We start from the raw sequence: 23,480 nt of genomic DNA on the forward strand, positions 1-23,480 counted from the left end.
TGTGTGTGTGTGTGTGTGTGTGTGTGTGTGTGTGTGTGTGTGTGTGTGTGTGTGTGTGTGTGTGTGTGTGTGTGTGTGTGTGTGTGTGTGTGTGTATGTGTGTGTGTGTGTGTGTGTGTGTGTGTGTGTGTGTGTGTGTGTGTGTGTGTGTGTGTGTGTGTGTGTGTGTGTGTGTGTGTGTGTGTATGTGTGTGTGTATGTGTGTGTGTATGTGTGTGTGTGTCTGTGTGCTCAACTATTTGTGGTTGCAGGGGTCGAGTCATAGCTCCTTGCCCCGCCTCTTCACTGATTGCTACTAGGTCCTCTCTCTCCCTGCTCCATGAGCTTTATCAAACCTCGTCTTAAAACTATGTATGGTTCCTGCCTCCACTACGTCACTTTCTAGGCTATTCCACTGCCTGACAACTCTATGACTGAAGAAATACTTCCTAACATCCCTTTGACTCATCGGAGTCTTCAATTTCCAATTGTGACCTCTTGTTTCTGTGTCCCATCTCTGGAACATCCTGTCTTTGTCCACCTTGTCTATTCCGCGCAGTATTTATGTTATCATCTCCCCTGTGTGTGTGTGTGTGTACCTTTGAATATTCACTGTTGGTTTCTATACACACACCTCAAGAGAGATATACACTTCAAAATAACAACAGAGATGCTTTACTTCGATATTTATATAACATTTATAAAATCGTCATGAGATAAGTTAGCGTTGGGGGCCGTGATCTAGTGAGGTGGAGAAATTTAACCCTTATGAACGTGGATCATTAAGTCCGCAATTCACTTTTACACAAGCATTAATAAAAATTTAATCCCAAAATGTGATTGAATGTAAACTTTAATGTTTATACACAAACACATACACATCAATGTGTATATCAATGGAACAGTTTACACGAGATGGTAAATGTTACCACAACCACATGAGATTTTTAAAAAATGCCATAAATTAAATACTGAAAGCGGGACACTGAGCTTCACTCTCCTCCTCCAGCTACAAATAAGTAATCAGATACACACCTGAATATACTGTCGACGTGACATAATATATAGCTTAGAGGTAGCCAATTCTTTTTACTAAATAATGACCTCTTCCACGACCTCCCTTGTAATATTTGTAAACCTCACATAATGATTTATTTCACTAAACAATAGACTTTATATTAAGTGCCCCTTACTCACCTCCTCAGAGATTTTCTAGATGGAGAGGGCAGGTGGGGAGGGCAATCAGGGCTGCAGGAAGGAGTGTAGGGATGGAGGAAGGGGTCCCAGCTGCGATGGCTCACCATAAAATATATTAAAGAATGTTGCAGCATCCCCGACACGAATATAAGTTAGCTCAGTCTGGGAGATGTCTTGAAAAAGATTACGACAAATGAAAACAAACTGATTTGTTTTTAATATGAAAAAAAATCGTGCTTCCCACAGATGAATGATATGAAATGTCGATATAAATCTACATTTGTTGTTAATATCATGCGCTTCATGAGCAAACTGAATTTAAAGCTACAAGGAAAAGTGTTCTTTGTACATGATTTGTACTGCCGTTTCCAGGAATTTACGACGAATTTTTTTATTTGACTTTGTCAGTTAGGAAACAAATTAGACAGACAGATAGATGCTGTTGATGACCAAAACCTTAAAAGTATTTTTCCATTAATACTTGACTTATATGTCGAATTTTCTCACTGATTCCAGAACATAAAAGTAATCGAAAATGGTCTGTCTTTTATCTCATCTCCTTCCCCATTTGATGTAATGGAACCTCATTTTGCCTCCAATTCGAGCTTATTGACCAGTAATGTGATACATTGCTTTCGGAGCAAATCAGACCATTCCTGAACAGGTATAATAAAGCAAACGAAGGACTTACTGCAGGAGACTAAATATAATACACGGTGTGGTTAAGAAGTACACTGATCTAGATTAGACGTGGTGGAAGCAGCGTTAGGAAGTAGTATCATCTTGAGGTATGACAGAGCTCAAAAGGCTGAAGACCTGTAAAGTTGGTGGATAGTGAGGAAGAGGAAGGGCCAAGAACAGTGAGCTGACCCCCCTAACTCCAAATAGGAAAGCACAACTACATAAGTGCACATCTGCCAGGCAGACAACTCGGTCACCCGGCAGCTCCAGCACCTGGCATCTCACCAAAGGAAAATTCCAACTTGGGCATCTTCCAACTGGACTTTGCCACCAGCGCCTTTCACACGACGCAAGACTTCGCTAATTGAATTGCTCACAGATAATCCTACTGACAAGACTCTTAATTCACAGCTCTGAGTAAAAGACAGTCGGGAGAGGAGAAACGGAATGAGACAAAGATGCTTTATGTCGAAAACAGTGTTTTGTGTAACATCAAATCCAATATTTTCTCAAGTATTGAGGTTTTGCAATCACATGATTCAAGTCAGCTGATTTACACTTGTCGGTCATACTGGCCGATCAGCCAAGCGAACTTCCATCGATAAGCAAATGCAATAAACTCCGAATATGTCAAGTGTGTGATGAATCATGCTTCTAAAAACTGTTCAAACACCATTATTAACACTATCAAGTGAAGTTAGTCATTTTCAGAGCGAGAATCGTAAAAGATATGTAAAGGAACTTCAATAAGGAACATTGAAGAACAATGTGTAACTTGTCATCTGGCCTGCTCCAAGTTATGCTTCATCTGTTGCAAGCAGTTGCTAGTATTATTATTTCTGAAAAGTTGGCTACACACCGACTTCTGTAATATGTTAACTCCAAGTTTTACCGTCTTTGTAAATCCTTGGGAAGCAGTCATGGTAGAGTTGACTTATCATCTTGTTGGCTGCTACACTCAACAACTCAACAAACAATAACCGTCGTAAAGGCTTACAAATATGAGAAGAATTCCAAAAGAGGCACTGTAAGTTTATTCATTCGTCAAAGGAAGCCTGATGTCCAACATGGCGACTCAGTAACTCATGACGTCACATGCAAAAACTCGCTAGTGTCAGTGTATACCTGGACAGATTTCCGGGGGTCAACGCCCCCGCGACCCGGTCTGTGACCAAGCCTTATGGTAGACCAGGTCCTTATCAACCAGGCTGTTACTGCTAGCCGCACGCAGTCCAACGTACGACCCACAGCTCGGCTGGTCAGGTACTGAATTTAGGTGCCTGTCCAGTGCCTGCTTGAAGACAGTCAATTGATAATCCCCCTTATGTATGCTGGGAGACAGTTGAACAGTCTTGGGCCCCTCACATTTATTGTGTTGTCTCTTATCGTGCTAGTGGCACCCCTGCTTTTCATTGGAGGAATGTTGCATCGTCTGCCGAGTCTTTTGCTTTCGTATGGAGTAATTTTTGTGTGCAAGTTTGGTACTAATCCCTCTAGGATTTTCCAAGTGTATATAATCATGTATGTCTCCCGCCTGCGTTCTAGAGAGTACAGGTTTAGGAACTTCAAGCGTTCCCAGTAATTGAGGTGCTTTATCGCTCTAGAGGGCTACAGGATGACCAAGATAGGTTGATGTTATGGTCGGAGAAGTAGCAGATGCAGTTCGCTGCAGACAAGTGTAAGGTTCTAGTCCAAGGAACAAAATAACTATAGTACCTATAAGCTAAATAATGTAGATCGTGGTCAAAATGAATGGGAAAAAATTAGGAGATCTAAAGATTTAAAGCCAAGACAACAGTTTGTAACTGTTCTCAATAAAGCTAATAGAACTCTTGGCCTTTTACGTTCTCAAGTGAGCACGTTAGTCATTGCACACTGCTGCAAGGAAGCACTCTTGTCGGTATATAATACCGACAAGATGAAGAATTAGACATGTGCAACATCTGGGTATCTTTATTTGTTGACGTTTCACCATCCACTGACTTTATCAATACAAGAATATAAATGTGAAGAATGTAAAACTATATACAAAAGATGTGGTAATCTTGAAGACTACGGTGCTCTTCATCATCTCCAAGACTGAGGGATTGATTACCTCATCTTTTGTTTATAGTTCTACATTGTTCACATTATGTCCTTGTACTGATAAAGTCACTGGAGGGCGAAACGTCTATAAATAAAGATACCCAGGTGTTGCACATGTGTCGAATTCATCACTCACAGAATACCTAGTAACTGGAAATTCTTTAAAACGAAAGCCTCGTTATTACAGTGAAAGCACTGAGTTCAAAATGACACATACATAATCATAAATGAATGATACATAATATTATGGCATTATTATTAGCATTATAATCAAAAGGAAGTGCTAAGATATTATGGCATGAGTCAGAAAATAGTATTCTTAAATTTACCATCAACATCCAAAATTTGTAATGTAGATTACATGTCAAAACACTCATGTCAGGACAGCACAAACTCCCGAGTTGTTTTATAAGTCAAGTCTGCAAACTCTGGCTAAAAAGTATGTGTGTATGTGTAAGCTACAGAGCCTCTTCAACTGGCATCAGCAACATGAACTGATAAACCATTTGCTCACTTAAGTACAATTATTTAAGTAGTCTGACCTTTGTCTTGTGGGTCTTAAGTGGCGAGAAAATGATGGTTACGAAAGGGTGAACGGGGAGCACTAAATCTGTAGGGATTACACACTTCCTTGGCTCAGGAGCCCCTCGCCGGCGTTGAGGAACTTCTTAAGGTTAAGCAAGCAGGTGAGATAATATCTCAAGGAATTCCTAATGGCAAAACACTCAGAGGATCTGGTAACACTACAAATGCTCAGAGGATCTGGTAACATTAATGTATGAACTTACTCCACCGGGAGAAGTAAGTCAGGTTTAATGGCAAAGCTTTTCTCATGATTAAACAATCCTCAGCGCAGGTAAAACAAAACAAAATCAATAGACCATTTTGCAGCAGACAATCCAAGGAAGTGTGGGGACAACCCTCAACCCTCCCAGGTGATTCACACTTTGCTAGGAAAAAAATGCATACGCAGTGTGCTGCTGCTCCCAGGCTTTTATGATGATTATACTGTGGAAACAAAGCTAGCTATACAATTATAACTATATTCAAGTGGACCTTCAGCGTCTGGAAAATGGGAGATACTCAGGCTTTATCTAAGGAAGGAAGGGGTAGCTCCAACATCAGGGCAATATTCCCTTCCGGGAAGGGTGTTACACACCACACACGCACGCACACACACACACACACACACACACACACACACACACACACACACACACACACACACACACACACACACACACACACACACAGAATACCTGACAGGGAGGCAACAACGAGTCATGGTACGTGACAAGGTGTCAAAGTGGGCGCCTGTGACAAGCGGGGTTCCACAGGAGTCAGTCCTAGGACCTGTGCTGTTCTTGGTATATGTGAATGACTTAACGGAAGGGATAGACTCAGAAGTGTCTCTTGTTTGCGGATGATGTGAAGTTAATGAGAAGAATCAAATCGGATGAGGATCAGGCAGGACTACAAAGAGACCTGGACAGGCTACAAGCCTGGTCCAGCAACTGGCTCCTTGAGTTTAACCCTGCCAAATGCAAAGTCATGAAGATTGGGGAAGGGCAAAGAAGACCGCAGACACAATATAGTTTAGATGGCCAAAGTCTGCAAACCTCACTCAAGGAAAAAGATCTGGGGGTGAGTATAACACCGAGCATATCTCCTGAGGCGCACATCAATCAGATAACTGCTGCAGCATACGGGCGCCTGGCAAACCTACGGATAGCGTTCCGATACCTCAATAAGGATTCGTTCAAGACTCTGTATACCATTTACGTCAGGCCCATACTGGAGTATGCAGCACCAGTTTGGAATCCACACCTAGTCAAGCACGTCAAGAAATCAGAGAAAGTGCAAAGGTTTGCAACAAGACTAGTCCCAGAGTTACGGGGATTGTCCTACGAAGAAAGGTTGAGGGAAATCGGCCTGACGACACTGGAGGCCAGGAGGGTCAGGGGAGACATGATAACGACATATAAAATACTGCGTGGAATAGACGAGGTGGACAAAGACGGGATGTTCCAGAGATGGGACACAGACACAAGAGGTCACAATTGGAAGTTGAAGAGTTAGATGAGTCAAAGGGATGTTAGGAAGTATTTCTTCAGTCATAGAGTAGTCAAGCCGTGGAACAGCCTAGAAAGTGACGTAGTGGAGGCGGGAACCATACATAGTTTTAAGGTGAGGTATGATAAAGCTCATGGAGCAGGGAGAGAGAGGACCTAGTAGCAATCAGTGAAGAGGCGGGGCCAGGAGCTATGACTCGACCCCTGCAACCACAAATAGGTGAGTACACACACACACACACACACACACACACACACACACACACACACACACACACACACACACACACACACACACACACACACACACACACACAGGCAAATCCTGTGTCAGAAACCTACTAGAGTTTTATGACAAGGTAACTGAAGTAAGAAATGAGAGGGAGGGGTGAGTTGATTGCATTTTCTTGGACTGCAAGAAGGCCTTCGACACAGTTCCTCACAAGAGATTAGTACATAAGCTAGAGGAACAGGCACGTATAACAGGAAGGGCACTGCAATGGATCAGAGAATACCTAACAGGGAGGCAACAGCGAGTCATGGTCCGTGATGAAGTATCACAGTGGGCGCCAGTGACGAGCGGGGTCACACAGGGGTCAGTCCTGGCACCAGTGCTATTCTTGGTATATGTGAACGACATGACGGAAGGGATAGACTCAGAAGTGTCCCTGTTTGCAGATGACGTGAAGTTAATGAGGAGAATTAAAACAGACGCGGACCAGACAGGTCTACAAAGAGACCTGGACAGGCTGGATGTGTGGTCCAGAAACTGGCTCCTAGAATTTAACCCCGCCAAATGCAAAGTCATGAAGATCGGAAGAGGGCAAAGAAGACTGCAGACAGAGTATAGGCTAGGAGGCCAAAGGCTGCAAACCTCACTCAAGGAGAAAGACCTAGGAGTGAGTATAATACCGAGTACATCGCCAGAAGCACACATTAACCAGATAACTGCTGCGGCATATGGGCGCTTGGCAAACCTGAGAATAGCGTTCCGGTACCTCAGTAAGGAATCGTTCAAGACTTTATACACTGTGTACGTCAGGCCCATACTGGAGTACGCAGCACCAGTTTGGAACCCACATCTGGTCAAACACGTCAAGAAATTAGAGAAAGTGCAAAGGTTTGCAACAAGGCTAGCTCCAGAACTAAGGGGAATGCCCTATGAAGAAAGGTTAAGGGAAATCGGTCTGACAACACTGGAGGACAGGAGGGTCAGGTTAGACATGATAACGGCATACAAAATACTGCGTGGAATAAACAAGGTGGACAGAGACAGGATGTTCCAGAGATGGGACACAGACACAAGGGGTCACAATTGGAAGCTGAAGACTCAGATGAGTCAAAGGGATGTTAGGAAGTATTTCTTCAGTCATAGAGTAGTTAGGAAGTGGAATAGTCTGGCATACGATGTAGTGGAGGCAGGAACTATACATAGTTTTAAGACGAGGTATGATAAAGCTCATGGAGCAGGGGGAGAGAGGACCTAGTAGCGGTCGGTGAAGAAGCGGGGCCAGGAGCTGAGTCTACATACACACACACACATTCGCATATTAATCCCACATAACAAATACCTATGGGGCAGGAGTTAACTACAATTGTTGATAAATAAAAATAGAGTTGAAACGAGGTACTCTGCGGAACTGTGTACTAGCGCACGGTGCATGGATTTTTTTTATAAACATACGATTGCCACTCTAGCACTTTTTATAATTATCTAAGCTGGCACTCTTATAAATATAAGATACACCGCACTGTGTGGATACTTCTTACTCAACAGGAATCCTCTCAGCCGGTCTGGAATTTTCTCACGAATTTGCATCGCCTTTTTTTCCTCCAGAATTTGAGCTACAACAGTCGACTAGCACCCAGGTACTTTATTTCCAGTGGTAAGCGAGCAGAGGCAGGAGTGTAAGGAAACTTGCCCAGACTTCTCACTGGGCCTAAGAATTGAAACCAGGTCCTTTCAGTTGCGTATCGAATGCTCTGACTTCCTACAGGCTGTTAATGACAATTTTTGTCTTATTTAGCATGTAAGGGGTAATTTTTATAGACTAGATCAAATGTATTATGCAATTAAAAGAATAATATAGTGTACTGTGTGTGACTTATGGTCGTTTGTGTAGTAAGATTTTAGATTTTTTTTTTTTGCCAAGAGGTATGTTTATTAAACAACCCCAGTCAGCCTGAGAGTGAACATTCCGCCATAATGGGAGAACATTACAGCTCAAATAGTCGACATCTATTTCCCATATCAACTAAATCCTTGGCCGTTTGAAAATCCAGGTATCACTACCTTTGAGGCATCATCTACCAAGGTATAAATAACCTGGTAGATGCATCAGAATAATTTTAGGTCCCTATGAACCACGAAAACGTGGAAATCAAAATTCTTGTCCCTATTTTGTATCAACAAACCTGGTGCAAAGGTCAACTCCACTTACACGGAAAGAAGAATTATTTAAAAAAATACAGGCAATATGGTAGGCAAACGGACAAAGGAACTAATGAGACATTTATTATAACTACGTTTCGCTCTCCAGGAACTTTATCAAACCATACAAACAAAACAAAAACATATAAAAGAAAACAAACATTGGCCCATGCTAGTAACAGTAGCAGTGGAAGTTATTTCTTGTTGTCAGGTGATGGCCGGGTTTATCATTACATGGAAAGTTCGTGCAAATATTTTGGAGATGATAAAGCTGCCTTTGTTCTGTGTAATTGTGTCGAAAATGGTGATTAATGATATTTCAAGGCATTTTCGTCTGTGGGCGTCTGATTCCTTAATCACTAAGCGGACATCATGCCATCAGCGTTGTACACAAGTGTTGTTTAAGTAGTCACATCTGCCTGCGTAGTTGTGTTGCTTCAGACATGTTCCTAGGTTTTGATCTGTTCCCCCGACGTATACCGTGTCAAAGCTTCTACTAAGGATTATAGGAACTCCTATGTTGACTAGTTCAAGGTTCTCCACTTTGACCTTGATCAGGTGTACCACCTTGGTGACTACCATCACCTTATCTAGGTCTGGTGATCACCACCACTTCACCATGATCACCACAACCTCAGCATGATCCGGTGATCACCACCACTTCACCATGATCAGGTGATCACCACCACCTCAGCATGATCCGGTGATCACCACCACTTCACCATGATCAGGTGATCACCACCACCTCAGCATGATCCGGTGATCACCACCACTTTACCATGATCAGGTGATCACAACCACCACCTCACCATGATCCGGTGACCACCACCACTTCACCATGATCCGGTGACCACCACCACCACCTCACCATGATCAGGTGATCACCACCTCACCATGATCCGGTGATCACCACCACCACCTCACCATGATCCGGTGATCACCGCCACCACCTCACCATGATCAGGTGATCACCACCACCACCTCACTATGATCATGTGAAGTTGTTTGGGTATAACACGTAAGGAACATCGCGAACCCCATTTCTGTTTCCCGTGAAGATTTATTTATTGCCCTTGAAGATTACATTGCAATATTACTTCTACATCAAATACCTTCCTTAGAAACAGAATTGCGCTGCTGACTCTCAGTCAATATACAGTGAGAGATTATATATACAATGTTTCATATACGAGAGATACCCTGCATTCTAAAAATAAAAATGACAGGTAGGATGAGTTTGCCTGTAAAATTGCTTTGACTAGGTTAGTGGCTGAAGGGTAGGAATGGTAAACACAATTAGCTATAAGATAAAGTTGTAATATATGGCATGACGTTACTACGTTAATGATGCAAGTAACTACTATGTCCAGCGAGGTCTGGCGAAGACCTATTGTACCTACGAAATCCAATTTTTTTTTTTTTACGCTACCGCTTATTGGAAGAGCCTCGGGTACATAATAAACTAGCTGCTTAGATGGCACACAGTAAAAGTCTAGCTTGCCCTTACCAAGACCAAAAACTTCAGGTTATCAGTACAGGGAAACCGGTTCATTTTTTACCTGAACAATAGGAAACAACATCGTAAAATTACCTGATGTATGACCCTTGTGGGATTAGAGCTTAGTTTTTACTGTAATAATAATTCGTAAAACTACCAAATCGAACACGCTGCTAGCAGAGTCCTGTAAAGATATATCTTGGATTCCCTGCTATGCTTGCTCTATACAGCCTACATGAGTGGCTCATGTAGGCTGTAGGGTGTTAAATGTAAACACTTACTGTACACAGTGCTCTAGCTCTCTATAGTAAAAGAATATAGATGTATGTTATCATCTGAACTGAAGAGTCGTGTAGACAATGGTTGATAAACGGTAAACTGTCTATATATAGGAAAAGCTGATAAATATAATGAGAAGCGTCCCTGGGAAAGAACGAAGGGGAACATAGTCACAAATGTTCAGTGAAGGGGCAGACCAAGACGTCGCTTATGTCCTAGATTCACTATTCAAAAGGGGTGATGCTGGTGAGGGAAGTCTTGATCAAAGGAATTGGATTTGTTCTCCCCTTCCTTGTATTGAAACCTCATTGCCTCCCATTCCTCCTAGGCGTTGTATGACCCCTACGTGTTTAACATTTTCCCAAAATATCGTGTCCAACATTCATTATGTTGCTGTTTACGCTCTTTCAAAGAAGTGGCGGGTATCAGGATTCGGTATTGTGTTGCTTACGCTCTTGACCACCGATTTTCATGTCCAGATTCAGTATGTCATTATGTCGAGAGCCCAATCGGATATCCGGATTCTGTATGTCGTTGTTTATGTTCCTCAGCACCAAATCAGATATCCGGATTCAGTATTTTTACGCTTTTCAGAGACAGGTCAGATAGCTGGATTTTATAAGTTGCTTACGTTCTTGAGCGCCAAATAGGGTATCTGAATTCAGTATTTTGTTTACTTTCCTGAAAACGAATTCTGATATCCAGATTCTGTATGTTGTCATTCTTGTTGAGGATTTATAGACTGGGTTAACACTGCTGGCGCCTTGGCCCCCAGTGGCCGAGGAGAAAATATTGCCCAAATCTGATCAGTAATTGTAAGGGAAGAGTGATTCCTTCCTAAAATAGAAGCATCCAGGTGATTAGGGCACCAAATTCGGTGAAAAATAGTTAAAAAAATAAAATAAGAACCAAAAAAATAACAAAGATGTCATTACAGTACTTCTATCTCCGTATGCATACGAAGGCATTATAAATTATAATCCAGTTCTCGGCAGTTCTCAGAATTTATTAATATCTCAAGTCTTTTACTTACTTGAAAAAAAAATTTACGTTTTTTTTTTCAATTTGTAGCGGAAGGTCAAGATGATTTACTACATAGTTTTGATAAGCAATAAATCAGGTACCAAAACCTCAGAGTAAATCTGCCCCGGAGAGACAGTTGCTGGGAGCTGGACTAGGACCCCCTTCCCTGATGCCACCCAAACTGAATGCTCAGCGGGCAGAGTATAATGAAGACAAACGCCTCATGGAAAATGTCTAGCGGGCAGAGTATAATGAAGACAAGCATCCCAGAATGTCTAGCGGGCAGAGTATAATGCAGACTAGCGTCCCAGGATGATGTGTCTAACAAGCAGAGTATAATAAAGACTAGCGTCCCAGAACGATGTGTCTAGCAGGTAGAGTGTAATGCAGACTAGCGTCCCAGAATGTGTCTAACGGGCAAAGTATGAAGACTAGCGTCCTTGGAAGAATGATGTGTCTAGCAGGCAGAGTACAATGAAGACTATCATCCCGGGGAGAGAATGATGGGAAATTATTCACCGATGCTCTATGGTACATGCAGAAATCCCAGATTTAGTATTTTGTTATTTGTGTTCTTGAATAGGATATCCGGATTTCATATGTAATAGTTTATGCTCAGCAGTGCCGTCAGATACCAGGAATCAGTAGGTTGTTATGTTCTTGACTTCATTCTGACATTCGGATTCAGAACGTTATTCAAGTTCTCGAGCGCAGTTGAATATCTGAGTTCTGTTCGTCGTTGTTTACAATTATGATAATCAAGGTAGACAGCGTGTAGTACACAGTATATAGAGAATATATAGTGTACTAGTGTCCTCTATTTAGAAAGCTTAAATATGGCAACCCTTAAAAAAATTATTCTGGGTGAGGAGTATGTAATGCGTACTAAATACAGGCTTGCCATAACCTTGTAAAATGTCATACAGCTCAGGTTGCCACATAATGTGATTTAACTTATTTTTTCATAAAAATATGAATTCATAGAAGTCTGCCAGCTTAAGTAAACAGATTTCATTACTTCATCTATGAAGCCTATCATATGTTTAGTTTCCATATCATCAGTTCGAAGTTTGTCAATAGCTGGCTGCTGTTCCAACTAGTTTGTGAATGACCAACTTGCGTGATGGGGATGACTGATAATGAAAAAAAAATAGAGTAGGTTGTCTCATCATGTCAAGGTCAGTAACAGCATAATCAATTCAAGATATGAATACAAATGCCAGGACTGGCTAGTTGCAATTTTGTTATGTATGTTCAGGGGTAGGTTGTCATCCGTTAGTTATAAGGATGTTGTTTTCTTATGAATGCTTTCATGTATTGTGATTACGTCAATGTGTGATATACATGTATACTGTATATTTTAAATAAAATAAAAATAATCAATTCAAGAGTAATGATAAAGAGTACGTAAACATAATGCTACACTAAAAGTCAACGTGTAGCGAGACTGTACATTCTAGAAGTGATCTATACATCTTCACTGATGTCAGTTTCTTGTAAATTTAGCTCTTATTATGTTTTGTATAATTAAAATATATGATATACTTGTTTAAACATTTGTCATTATACTGTTTATTTCGTCGCCATTATTCTGAACTTTACTTAATGGTAGTAGAGTGGTAGACAGCCACCATCTAGGGAGGTACTACAATCCACTCGTACGAGAATGAAACGGAAGCCTGATAAATATTTTGTACTATGAAATTTGCGAGTCCAGTCTTCGTATTCGTCAAGTTACAAGACTGGTCGCTCAGATATGGTAAGTTTGTTGGTACTCATGAACACATATGGTGACTAAGTAAATCATGCAAATCCTTTACTTACAATAAGTCACTCTGTCTGACTTTTTTGGGTTATCCTAGGTTCTCTACACATATGCTGCGCTATGTATGATAATCTATATAACTATTTGTGTATACCTGAATAAACTTACTTGTGCGTTTTCTAAAAGTTTTTATTCACGTAGTACTGTATTCCCTATCCGGTTTATGATACCTGGTTTGAGATCGGGCCGCAGGGGCAGTTATCCCCGGAACTGTTAATAAATATAACACTCAAATGCAGTTAATGAACAAAGCTGCGACAGGTGACATTAAAATACAAACACCGGGTACATTCCACCACGGATGACCAAGATGCTGTTAAAATAATGTTACAAGTAGCAAAGGTGTGCAACATGAGCTGGGCCATTCCTACAACAATAAAACTCAGCCGGTGTTAAAAAGAGCTTTTAGTAAAGAAAACGAGTCATAACAGCCGACACACATTGAGATGTATAAGTGAAGTAATTCACTTAAACTTTCCACAACTATCTTCATATATTTACACGAGGCGTATGCAGTGAGCTTACCTCTGGTGGCAAAATTCTTCAGTATGTAGTACTAGAAGTTCTATTTAACGCTATGCATACAAGGTTTTTCTATGATGATATTACCCAATACAACTCTATCTTTACAAACTCAATTTCTTTATTTTATTTATCAAAACTGGATGCATTAGCATTGTTCTGCTATCCTATTTTATATGATAGTTACACAGTTGGAACACACGGGATGAGCCACAGTGTTGAAACATGTCAGTCATAGCTTGGCAGCTTCAGTAGGGCAATGAAAATATCGGCAAGAATTCCATTAAAGATTCATCAGTTACAGGGGCTTTAAAGGCTTCGTTTCAGCATTGATGGACTGATTTTTACTTAGAAATTGGCATCTCCCATGACGGACTATCCCATACACAGGAGAAACGAAGCGTTTACAAAAATGTCTCCATCAAACTGCATGTAACAGAAGTGGAAGCGAAGGGTATTTTGTCAAAACTTGACGATATCCTCATCGCCCTATTGAAGTTTCCCCGCTCGAGCTCACACATTTCATTAGCCTAGTTGAAAATCATCGTGTACGATGAAGTATAGCAGGGAAAAAATGCATGATGGGTATTAGGAGTTAGTAATGGTAGCGATATTTTTTGCCATGAGAAATAGGGATATTCTGACACAGGTCTTAAAGTCATATGATCACCCACTCCTGGAGTTTACCTGGAGAGAGTTCCAGGGGTCAACGCCCCCGCGGCCTCGTCTGTGACCAGGCCTCATAGTGGATCAGGGCTTGATCAACCAGGCTGTTACTGATGGCTGCACGCTATTCAACGTACGAACCACAGCCCGGCTGGTCAGGTACCGACTTTAGGTGCTTGTCCAGTGCCTGCTTGAAGACAGCCAGGGGTCTATTGGTAATCCCCCTTATGTATGCTGGGAGGCAGTTGAACAGTCTTGGGCCCCTGACACTTACTGTGTTGTCTCTTAACTCCGTGCAGTTTTTTTTTTTTTTTGTCACTGGACTTTGGCCTGTCGCTGCCTTGCGAGTTCAACCCGAAAACAATAAAAATCACATCACCAGATGCTACGGTAAGTTTTTCAACCTCATAAAACGCGAAGTATCACACAACAGTGTCCTGGTTATGTAATTCTCACAGCTGAGCTTTTCGTCATTAAATTAGTCTTCAGGTAGTCTACACTGAACAGATCACACCAAGAGCTGTGTATATGATAGCCTTTATCAGGGCATATATACCAAGAGATTTTTCCATGTCTTAGCTCTCATCAGAGTATACAAATCCAGAGATTTGAAGAACCTACCTAGTTTGGGCCCAGTAGGCCTACTGCAATGTTCCTCAATTCTTATGTTCTTGAATCCTTTTAACCCTCATCAGAACATTACACAGAAGGGCCTAATCCCTAGCAGCATCAGTCACTAGGTCAAACAACAAATTCTCCAGAAACAATAACCTCATTCGTCTTGCCCTCCGAAAGAAAACGTCCACCGGGAAAACGCAAAAAAAGCTAATTTGAAACCTTTAACATTAAAATAAAGATCAGCAAGAAAATAAAAGGGATATACCACAGGAGCAATCAGTCTACGAGAAAAACACCCGCTCGGAGCTCTTAACAACAATATGACTCCCATGAGAATGTTTCCACGTAAGAATTTTTAAGGTCAAGAACCAAAGGTGTATAAAGCTGCCATGTCCTTCCCGCCAGGATCAGCAGGGGGTTAAAAACCTGAACACATCAAGCTAATGCATGATCCAGCACTCAAGAACGCATGATTTAACACTCAAGGTAACGCATGATCCAGCACTCAAGCTAACGCATGATCCAGCACTCCGGTCTGAACTCATAAGATTTCTCTATGTTTTCCTATCTGGTGATGCAACTGACGTTAATGAGCACCTCATTTTTGATGCTCTTTAAAAAGGGTCGAAGGATTCAGGCCCATTGTATTGTTGATTTCCACCACCGTCTTGTTACCAAAGCAACTGTGAGAATAATTAGCCGCCATGAAGCCTTGCCGAAACCAATTAATCTTACGATTGGAATTCCTTATGCAGCATCCCAGGCAGCACGCGCATACACTGTATTGGTAAGCTCGCAGTCCATAAAGTACTGATTAATTTGGACTTAATCAATGATTTCAATATACTCTTGAGTTGCTTATTGCATTTTCCGTCACCTTTATACATTTATTACACAGCGGCGCTCTGACACTTCTCTTTGGTAAATAGGAAATTTACTCATGCGAATGTTGTCCAATAGAGTAATCTTCCTGGACTCTCACCTTTCTTGTTGTAAATGAGCTCAATATCTGGCTCTTGGACCATGGTACTCAAGTTGGCACCATAGAATTTCTACTATAGAATATCAGAACATAGCTGGCACCATTGAATCTCTACTAGAAAGACTATCAGAACATAAGGGAGAGTTTAGGACCTATTGTCCCTGATCCCATCAAAATTGAAAATAGCTTCCTAAAGCCAACAAATCATTGAACAAGTGAGTTCCCTAGAATAAAGAGTAAGTCATTGACCTCAACAACAATACTTTCCTCGGCTTTCCTCCTGGGCCTAACGAAATTAGATTTAATCATGGAGAAAAGATATTGCTAACTTGAAAATGATATAAAGCTAGATTAGCAATATAGATGCCCAAAGTGCCTTCTACCTCCTCACCAGAAATCTTCCTCTCTCAAACTAAACTTATTTTTTGCGATCTTCCCCGTCCATTTTTAATTTAGTTTAATATGCTTATTATACACCCCATACCCATCCTGTGGGCGGTAATCAAAAAATTACAGAGGTACATAATGGGTCCAGGGACTGGGCCTCCATCAGCAGTCTCATGTTAAATGATTACGATATCCTTAAAAAGAATAATCTATAAAATCAATCCTAAAGAATTCCCTAATTAATTCACGGTGGGTGTAAGGTTAGATGGAGTCCACTTCATGAATTATACAAGATATTAAGTTCCTAAAGGGCCTATGTCCTTGAAATCTTTAAAGGAAAACTTAACATAATGGTTAAATTACTAGTTAGTTTGTATAACATTATGTTAAATGTACCATTCTGGCTACACTATCCTACCCATGGTTCTGGCTGCACTATCCTACCTATGGTTCTGGCTACACTATCCTACCCATGGTTCTGGCTACACTATCCTACCTATGGTTCTGGCTACACTATCCTACCCATGGTTCTGGCTACACTATTCTACCCATGGTTCTGGCTACACTATCCTACGCATGATTCTGGCTACACTATCCTACCTATGGTTCTGGCTGCACTATTCCACCTATGGTTCTGGCTACACTATCCTACCCATGGTTCTGGCTACACTATTCTACCCATGGTTCTGGCTACACTATCCTACGCATGATTCTGGCTACACTATCCTGCCCATAGTTCTGGCTACACTATCTTGCCCATGGTTCTGGCTACATTATCCTACCCATGCTTCTGGCAACACTATTTTACCCATGGTTCTGACCTGACTATTCTATCTATGGTTCTGACTTGACTATTCTATCCATGGGTCTGACTTGACTATTCTACCCATGGTTCTGACCTGACTATTCTACCCATGGTTCTGACCTGACTATTCTACCCATGGTTCTGACTTGACTGTTGTACCCATGGTTCTTGCTACACTGCTCTCCTCATGGTTCTGGCTACACTACTGTAAACATGGTTCTGGCTACACTACTGTACCCATGGTTCTGGCTACACTACTGTGCCCATGGTTCTGGTACACTATTGTGCCCATGGAACTTGCTGCACTATTTTATCCATGGTTCTGGTACACTATTCAACTCATGATTCTGGCTACACTATATGTAGTTCTGGCTACACTATATGTAGTTCTTGCTACACCATATGTGTAGTTCTGGCTACACAATACGTGATTTTTGCCTGCATTATTAAGGTGCTGGCTGCACTGTATATGGTTCAGGCTACATAATCTGTGGGTCTGGCTACCATATATGTAGTTCTGGCAACACTGTGATTCTGGCTACACTGGTTCTGACTATAATGTGGTTCTGACTATACTACGTGCATGTGGTTCTGTCTATACTACGTGTATGTGGTTGTCTACATTATATATGGTTCTAGCTACACTGTGGTTCTGGCTGCACTATAACTAATTCTCCCACGTGGTGTTCTGGCCTCTACATGTGATAAGCTAGTTAACAGGGTTTAATATCTGTCGACTACACGAAGGTCATTAAGGGGCACGTCAGTTCCCCTGTTTTTTAATAATATGTTATTTTCCCCCTATAATCTACCGTGTCCATAATTACTATCGCATTTGCTTTGCCTGCTTTCGTAAGGTGAAGAGCTTAGAACTCAGCAACACAACTGTCCTCAAAGATTTGTTGAGTTATACCATGAATTAAGGAAAGATCCTAGACTTCACCTTACGAAAGCAGACAAAGCAAATGCGATAGTAACTGTGGACAAGGTAGATTATAGGGAAAAAATAAACATGATATTAGGAGACAGGGAAACTCGCGCGCCTCTTAAGGCTGATTGTCGCCTGTTCATTACCAGTCAAGAATACCTTAATTCCTGGTTTAGAAAACCATATACATTGAGAGATACGCCTCTCGGTGTATATAGGCTGTCCTTCACTTGTAATTCTGAAATAGGTTTAATTTAAAAGTACGGAAAAAACACCTTTGCTTGTAGTCGGAGTGTAGAATGAATAAAGTCAAGACGTTTAAAGTTTTAAAACAATATATACTTTTTAATTAGATGACTGAATCAATATTTCTAGAGTATCATCTAAATTTAAATCAATAGAAAATCTCATCCTTACGTTTACCTAACCACTTTGGCGTCAGTCTCCCGTGAGATACCCTGGTGGGGTTAGCGCTTAGTGTTGATTGTAATATCTCCCGTGAGATGACGGTGGCTTATGATGCCTAGGAACCAAATGGTACTTACTTGAAATTAGTACCATGCTTGATCTCTAATGATCTCAATCAAGTTCATCGTGTCCAAGTTCTTGATTATGTCTGCAGGGAGCACACTTGATTACAGTAGTATGATAGTATCTCTGCAGGGCTAGTATTATAGTACTACTGGTAGACGGTCGTAGTAACAGAAGGTAGACGAGTCAAGCTCTATTAGGTAAAGGACACATTCATCTAATGTAACATTTTACTATAGCAACGTTTTGCTCTTCGGGAGCTCGTCAAACCGTAACGGCTTAACAAAGCTCCTGGAGAGTGAAACGTTGCCACAATATGCCACATCAGTTGTGTCTGTATCCTTCTACCTAAAATTTTTTCGGTAATTCTACCATCATTAATAACGAGTAAAATTTCTTATCTGAAAAAAATCCCTGCTCTTTTTATTACGAGGTGTCATTACTAGAATTTCTATTCCTACCAACAGCGTGCTGGAAGTGAGGGATGAGAGCTTTTTAATTTCGATCTTGGTCTCATCTCTCAAGAAAGAACATTTATCGTTACCATAAAGTATTTTCGTATTCCCAGCAGATAACCTCGGTACAACTGAGAGGTCTTCCATTTTTTTTAACCCCCTGAATACACCACGCTACCCGTGCTTCTAATTTATTTACACCTCGTTCAGGTCCACTTTCCTACCTGTGATTATGGCAAACCCTTCTTATAATCTTCCTGGACCTATATTTTCGGTTATGGGATGGTAAGTCAACTTCCCTGACCGGTTCTGGTTTACTGTGGCGTTCGTAGTTTCATCTGAACTGATCTTTTTGTCACTCGCCTCAAACAGTCCCATCTCCGCCTTCAATATCTTCCAGCTTCGTGTAAGACATTTCCTAGCTAGAAGCTTCTTTTACCTTATATGTGAAACTCATCTTGCTTGATGAAGCATGACCAAATTTTACCATCCTGCGTGATGAAGCATGACAGGAAAATCGTCCTGCGTGATGGAACATGACTTGAAATCCATCCTGCGTGATAGTTGTTAGGTGAACATAATTCTTGCTATGACCTTTTAAAATATCATACAAATCAGGGTAACTACAGAATGCAGTTGTATTCATTGTGCTAATTAAAAAAAAAACTCTGCCGCCCTTGGATGTCACCTTTCCCCTTACCCTGTAGATCAAAGAATAACCCTGTGCTTTTCTATCCGTTGCAATAGATCTAAAAGCTGGATACACTGTATCCTTTTAATAAATTTATGCGAAGAAAATAATACAAATGTGCATAAAACGTTTTTTTTTTTTAGCTAAAGTTTGAAGGAAAATTAGGAATATAATTCTACTAAACCAGCAATAGCTCGATGCTTTACTTACATTTTGTTTGAAGTTTAGTCAAGGAAGTTAAAGATGGCAAAAGTTAGCTCTGTGCTGTTGATGTTGATCAACTTCCAAGTGTGCGTCAAGAAAATACACTGACGATGTTCCACTAAGGTTCTCTGGTGCCGCAGACAACCTCACTTCCAAATTTCCTGAAATATAGCGCTTTTCTTGCAATTTATAGTGTTAGTCATTCAGCGAGACTAATTTATTTTCAGTTTTAATATCTACGCTGTGCATCCTGCCTGCACTGCTTAATAAGTGAAGAATGAGAGTATGAGGGAGTATGGGTTAACACGGTGGCAGCCAGGGTGAATCTCAGGTTGGGAGGCGTGGCTTGCGAGTTTCCTCCCAGCCTTCATATACTTCTCGTACACCTGCCAAAAATTGTTGTGCCTTAGACATGTCGTGCCGGTGTTTCAGAAAATACTGTATGTTAATAAAGTATATGGGTTTGTTTTAAATTGGTAACATACACATAATATGACTATTCTGCAACAGTAATCACATTATCTTTGCACTGCGCATGGATAATGATGTAGCGCACATTTTCTAAATATTTGGTAATGTAAAGATAATTCATAATGCAAAATAACAGCAAAAATAGTAATAAGGTTAAAGGTTAATGAAATTTGTTGAGTAATTGAAGCCCTGCTGCCACACACTTCCCGAGATGATTCTCCTTATAACTCACTAAATAACATTTTCTTATGGCAAAGCATGTACAGGATTAGTGTCATACCCGTCTTCATGTACCAAGAATCATAGTGTAAAGATAATGTTTTACAAAAGTAGTTTGTTACATGGCAAAATTTCTAGTTAAGCATTGCATTTCGGGCACTGCATGCAAATAAGTCATATGTCTCTGGCTTATTTTGCAAAATCATCTGTAATTTATTTCCCGCGCAGAATAAATTAGCTGCCTCCACCTTCCCTACTAAAAAAAAAAAAAGTATTGACTAGGTATGTACACAGAGAAGTGTATCTTTCAATTCATTTACACTGAGTTATCTTGAAACATTAACTAAGCTACAACTTAAAAAAAGAACTGTAGAATAAGTTATAATACCACGGCTGGAATAATTTAGAATTAACCCACAAATTTAACATGTAAATTAGACGATGTTTCGGTCCGTTCTCGACTATTATTGATAATTTTCTACTTGGTAATGGTTCACCACAGCCGAAACATCGCTTGGTTACCATTTCCGAAATGCGAGTTAGCTGTGAAGAAAAGTGTACTACGGTGGTGACCCGGTCAAAATCAATAAACAAGATTAGTGCGCTGACAATGATGCTGATAGCAAGTGTTTCCTCCCTTGCTCATATGTCATGTATACTTGTCACAGCAAACTCGGAAAATGAACTCAGATCACTTCAAATGGAATATCATTGCTTTGCCGAACAGTTAAGAGGTACCACAGGATTAATGTAAACGATCACTCTGATATAACCTGCAGCCGAGTTCTCAATCCTTATCAAGTACATTACGTCATTAAAATCACTCCTTGACCTAGTTGTATTTTAGTTCATTCCAGCACAACACATAGACAACATCAACTTCATTATGTGTAGCAGTGACTATACTCTATATGACCAAAATACTCTAGCTATATACTTGTCCAAACTTCCCACCACTACAGATATCAGTACTAGAACTCAACATACAACTCAGGATATAAATAACCATAATTTAAACCTAGAAGATGATTGATCACGTTGACCCTGATCTAAACCTCAATAATCTGACACCCAATCAAAACCTATTGGAAAGTAACTGCCTTTATTACACAGCATCACAAGCCAGCACTATCCTAAACAATGATAAAAGTCTATCAGTACTTAACTACAACATCAGGTCCTTAAGCAAACACTATGATGACCTCCTGGCACTCCTTGAATCACTAAAGACACCCTTCTCCTGCATTATTCTTACTGAAACCTGGCTCAAGCAGGACAATAGATATCTACCCTCTACCAGGATACACAGCAATTCACAACTGCAGACCAAACCAAGTTGGGGGTGGTATTGCAATCTATTACTCTAACCAATTATCTTGTATTAGCACCACTTGCTTTAGTGATGAATATGGGGAATACATTTTTGCTAATTTTACTGTAAAAAAACTTAAGACACCTATAACAATCGGTGCCATTTACCGGATACCTCACACAAACATCCCAAATTTCAGTGAGAAATTAAAGTCATTAATAACAAACAGACAAATGAATAAGCACCACCTTCTCTTAGCTGGAGACTTCAACATCAACCTTGGCTTACTAGATGATCAGCCTGTAACTGATTTCATCAACAATATGAACAACACACTTCTCATACCAACAATAACTAAACCAACCAGGCTCACTGAGACAAGTGCAACCATAATAGACCACATATGGACCAATATACTAGCCCCCCTTAAATCAGGGATAATCACAGCACTACAGACCACTACCCTACCTTCCTGCTGACAAACATTAGTAAACCACCACTTGAATACAACAAAGTCTCATTTAGACTCCATGACGAGGCCTCAATAAAAAAAGTTCACAGCTGACCTAGAGACTGTTGACTGGCCTACAGAATTCTCCAAGGCCAATGGTATTGATGACTGGACAGACATTTTTCTTAACAAATTACTTAGACTATACAACATTGTCCTATAAAAACGAAACAGATCACAAACAAACTTACGCTTAACACTGACAAAACCTACTATATTATGATAGCAGAGCAGGAGATGCACAAATTAACATTAAGATTGACAACACTCTAATTACCAGACATAATGAGGGCAAATTCCTAGGCCTATACCTTGACAACAACCTGAATTTCAGCACCCATATCCAACACATAACCAAAAAAGTATCCAAAACGGTTGGGATCCTCTCCAAGATACGATACTACGTGCTGCAAAATGCCCTTCTCACACTATACCACTCACTTAATAATAAAGCCAATAATAAATAATAAATAATAAATAATAATAAATAATAATAAAGCCAATAATAACCCAACAAAAAGCTGCAGTAAGAATAATCACTAAATCCCATCCCTGGCAACACCCCCCCCCACTCTTCATAGATCTAAACTTACTCCCTGTTCAGTACATCCACACTTACTACTGTGCAATCTACATCTACAGGACCTTAAACTCCAATATCAACCTTGACCTAAAACGCTTTCTTGATAGTTGTGACAGAACCCACAGGCATAACACCAGACAAACATCTCTACGACATTCCCCGTATCCGACTAAACCTTTACAAAAATTCAATGTATGTCAAAGGCCCTAAAATCTGGAACACCCTACCTGAGAACTCTAGAACTGCAGATACATTCATCACCTTCAAAACTACCATTAGAAAACATCTTATCTCCCTGATACACCCCATCAACTAACTACACGAATACCACCTGGTGGTTCACACTTACACTCACTCACCCATTTGACCATAAACAGAAATATTAATCTCAATCTTAAAATAATGAATCCTGTGATACTCCACTACTGAAACTATGTACTGTGCCAAAACAAAAGCATTCACATTGTTAAACTCACAAACTAGTATTTAGTATTTAGCCATAATACTAGTAGTAGGTTGGTAGAC

At 40.5% G+C, this 23,480-nt stretch overlaps 1 protein-coding gene across 1 annotated transcript in view; it reads right to left on the minus strand.

Annotated features, from left to right (window-relative positions):
• LOC128696688 (uncharacterized) overlaps positions 1–20,202 on the minus strand; it is a 42,077-nt gene extending 21,875 nt beyond the window's left edge. Inside the window, exon 1 of the mRNA XM_070094486.1 lies at positions 19,866–20,202. Coding sequence (XP_069950587.1) covers positions 19,866–19,867 — 2 coding nt within the window. The 5' untranslated portion in view covers positions 19,868–20,202. The remainder of the gene's footprint in view (positions 1–19,865) is intronic.
• Between the last annotated feature and the right edge of the window lie 3,278 nt (positions 20,203–23,480).

Source organism: Cherax quadricarinatus, chromosome 46, assembly GCF_038502225.1.
Source record: "Cherax quadricarinatus isolate ZL_2023a chromosome 46, ASM3850222v1, whole genome shotgun sequence".
NCBI lineage: Eukaryota > Metazoa > Arthropoda > Malacostraca > Decapoda > Parastacidae > Cherax > Cherax quadricarinatus.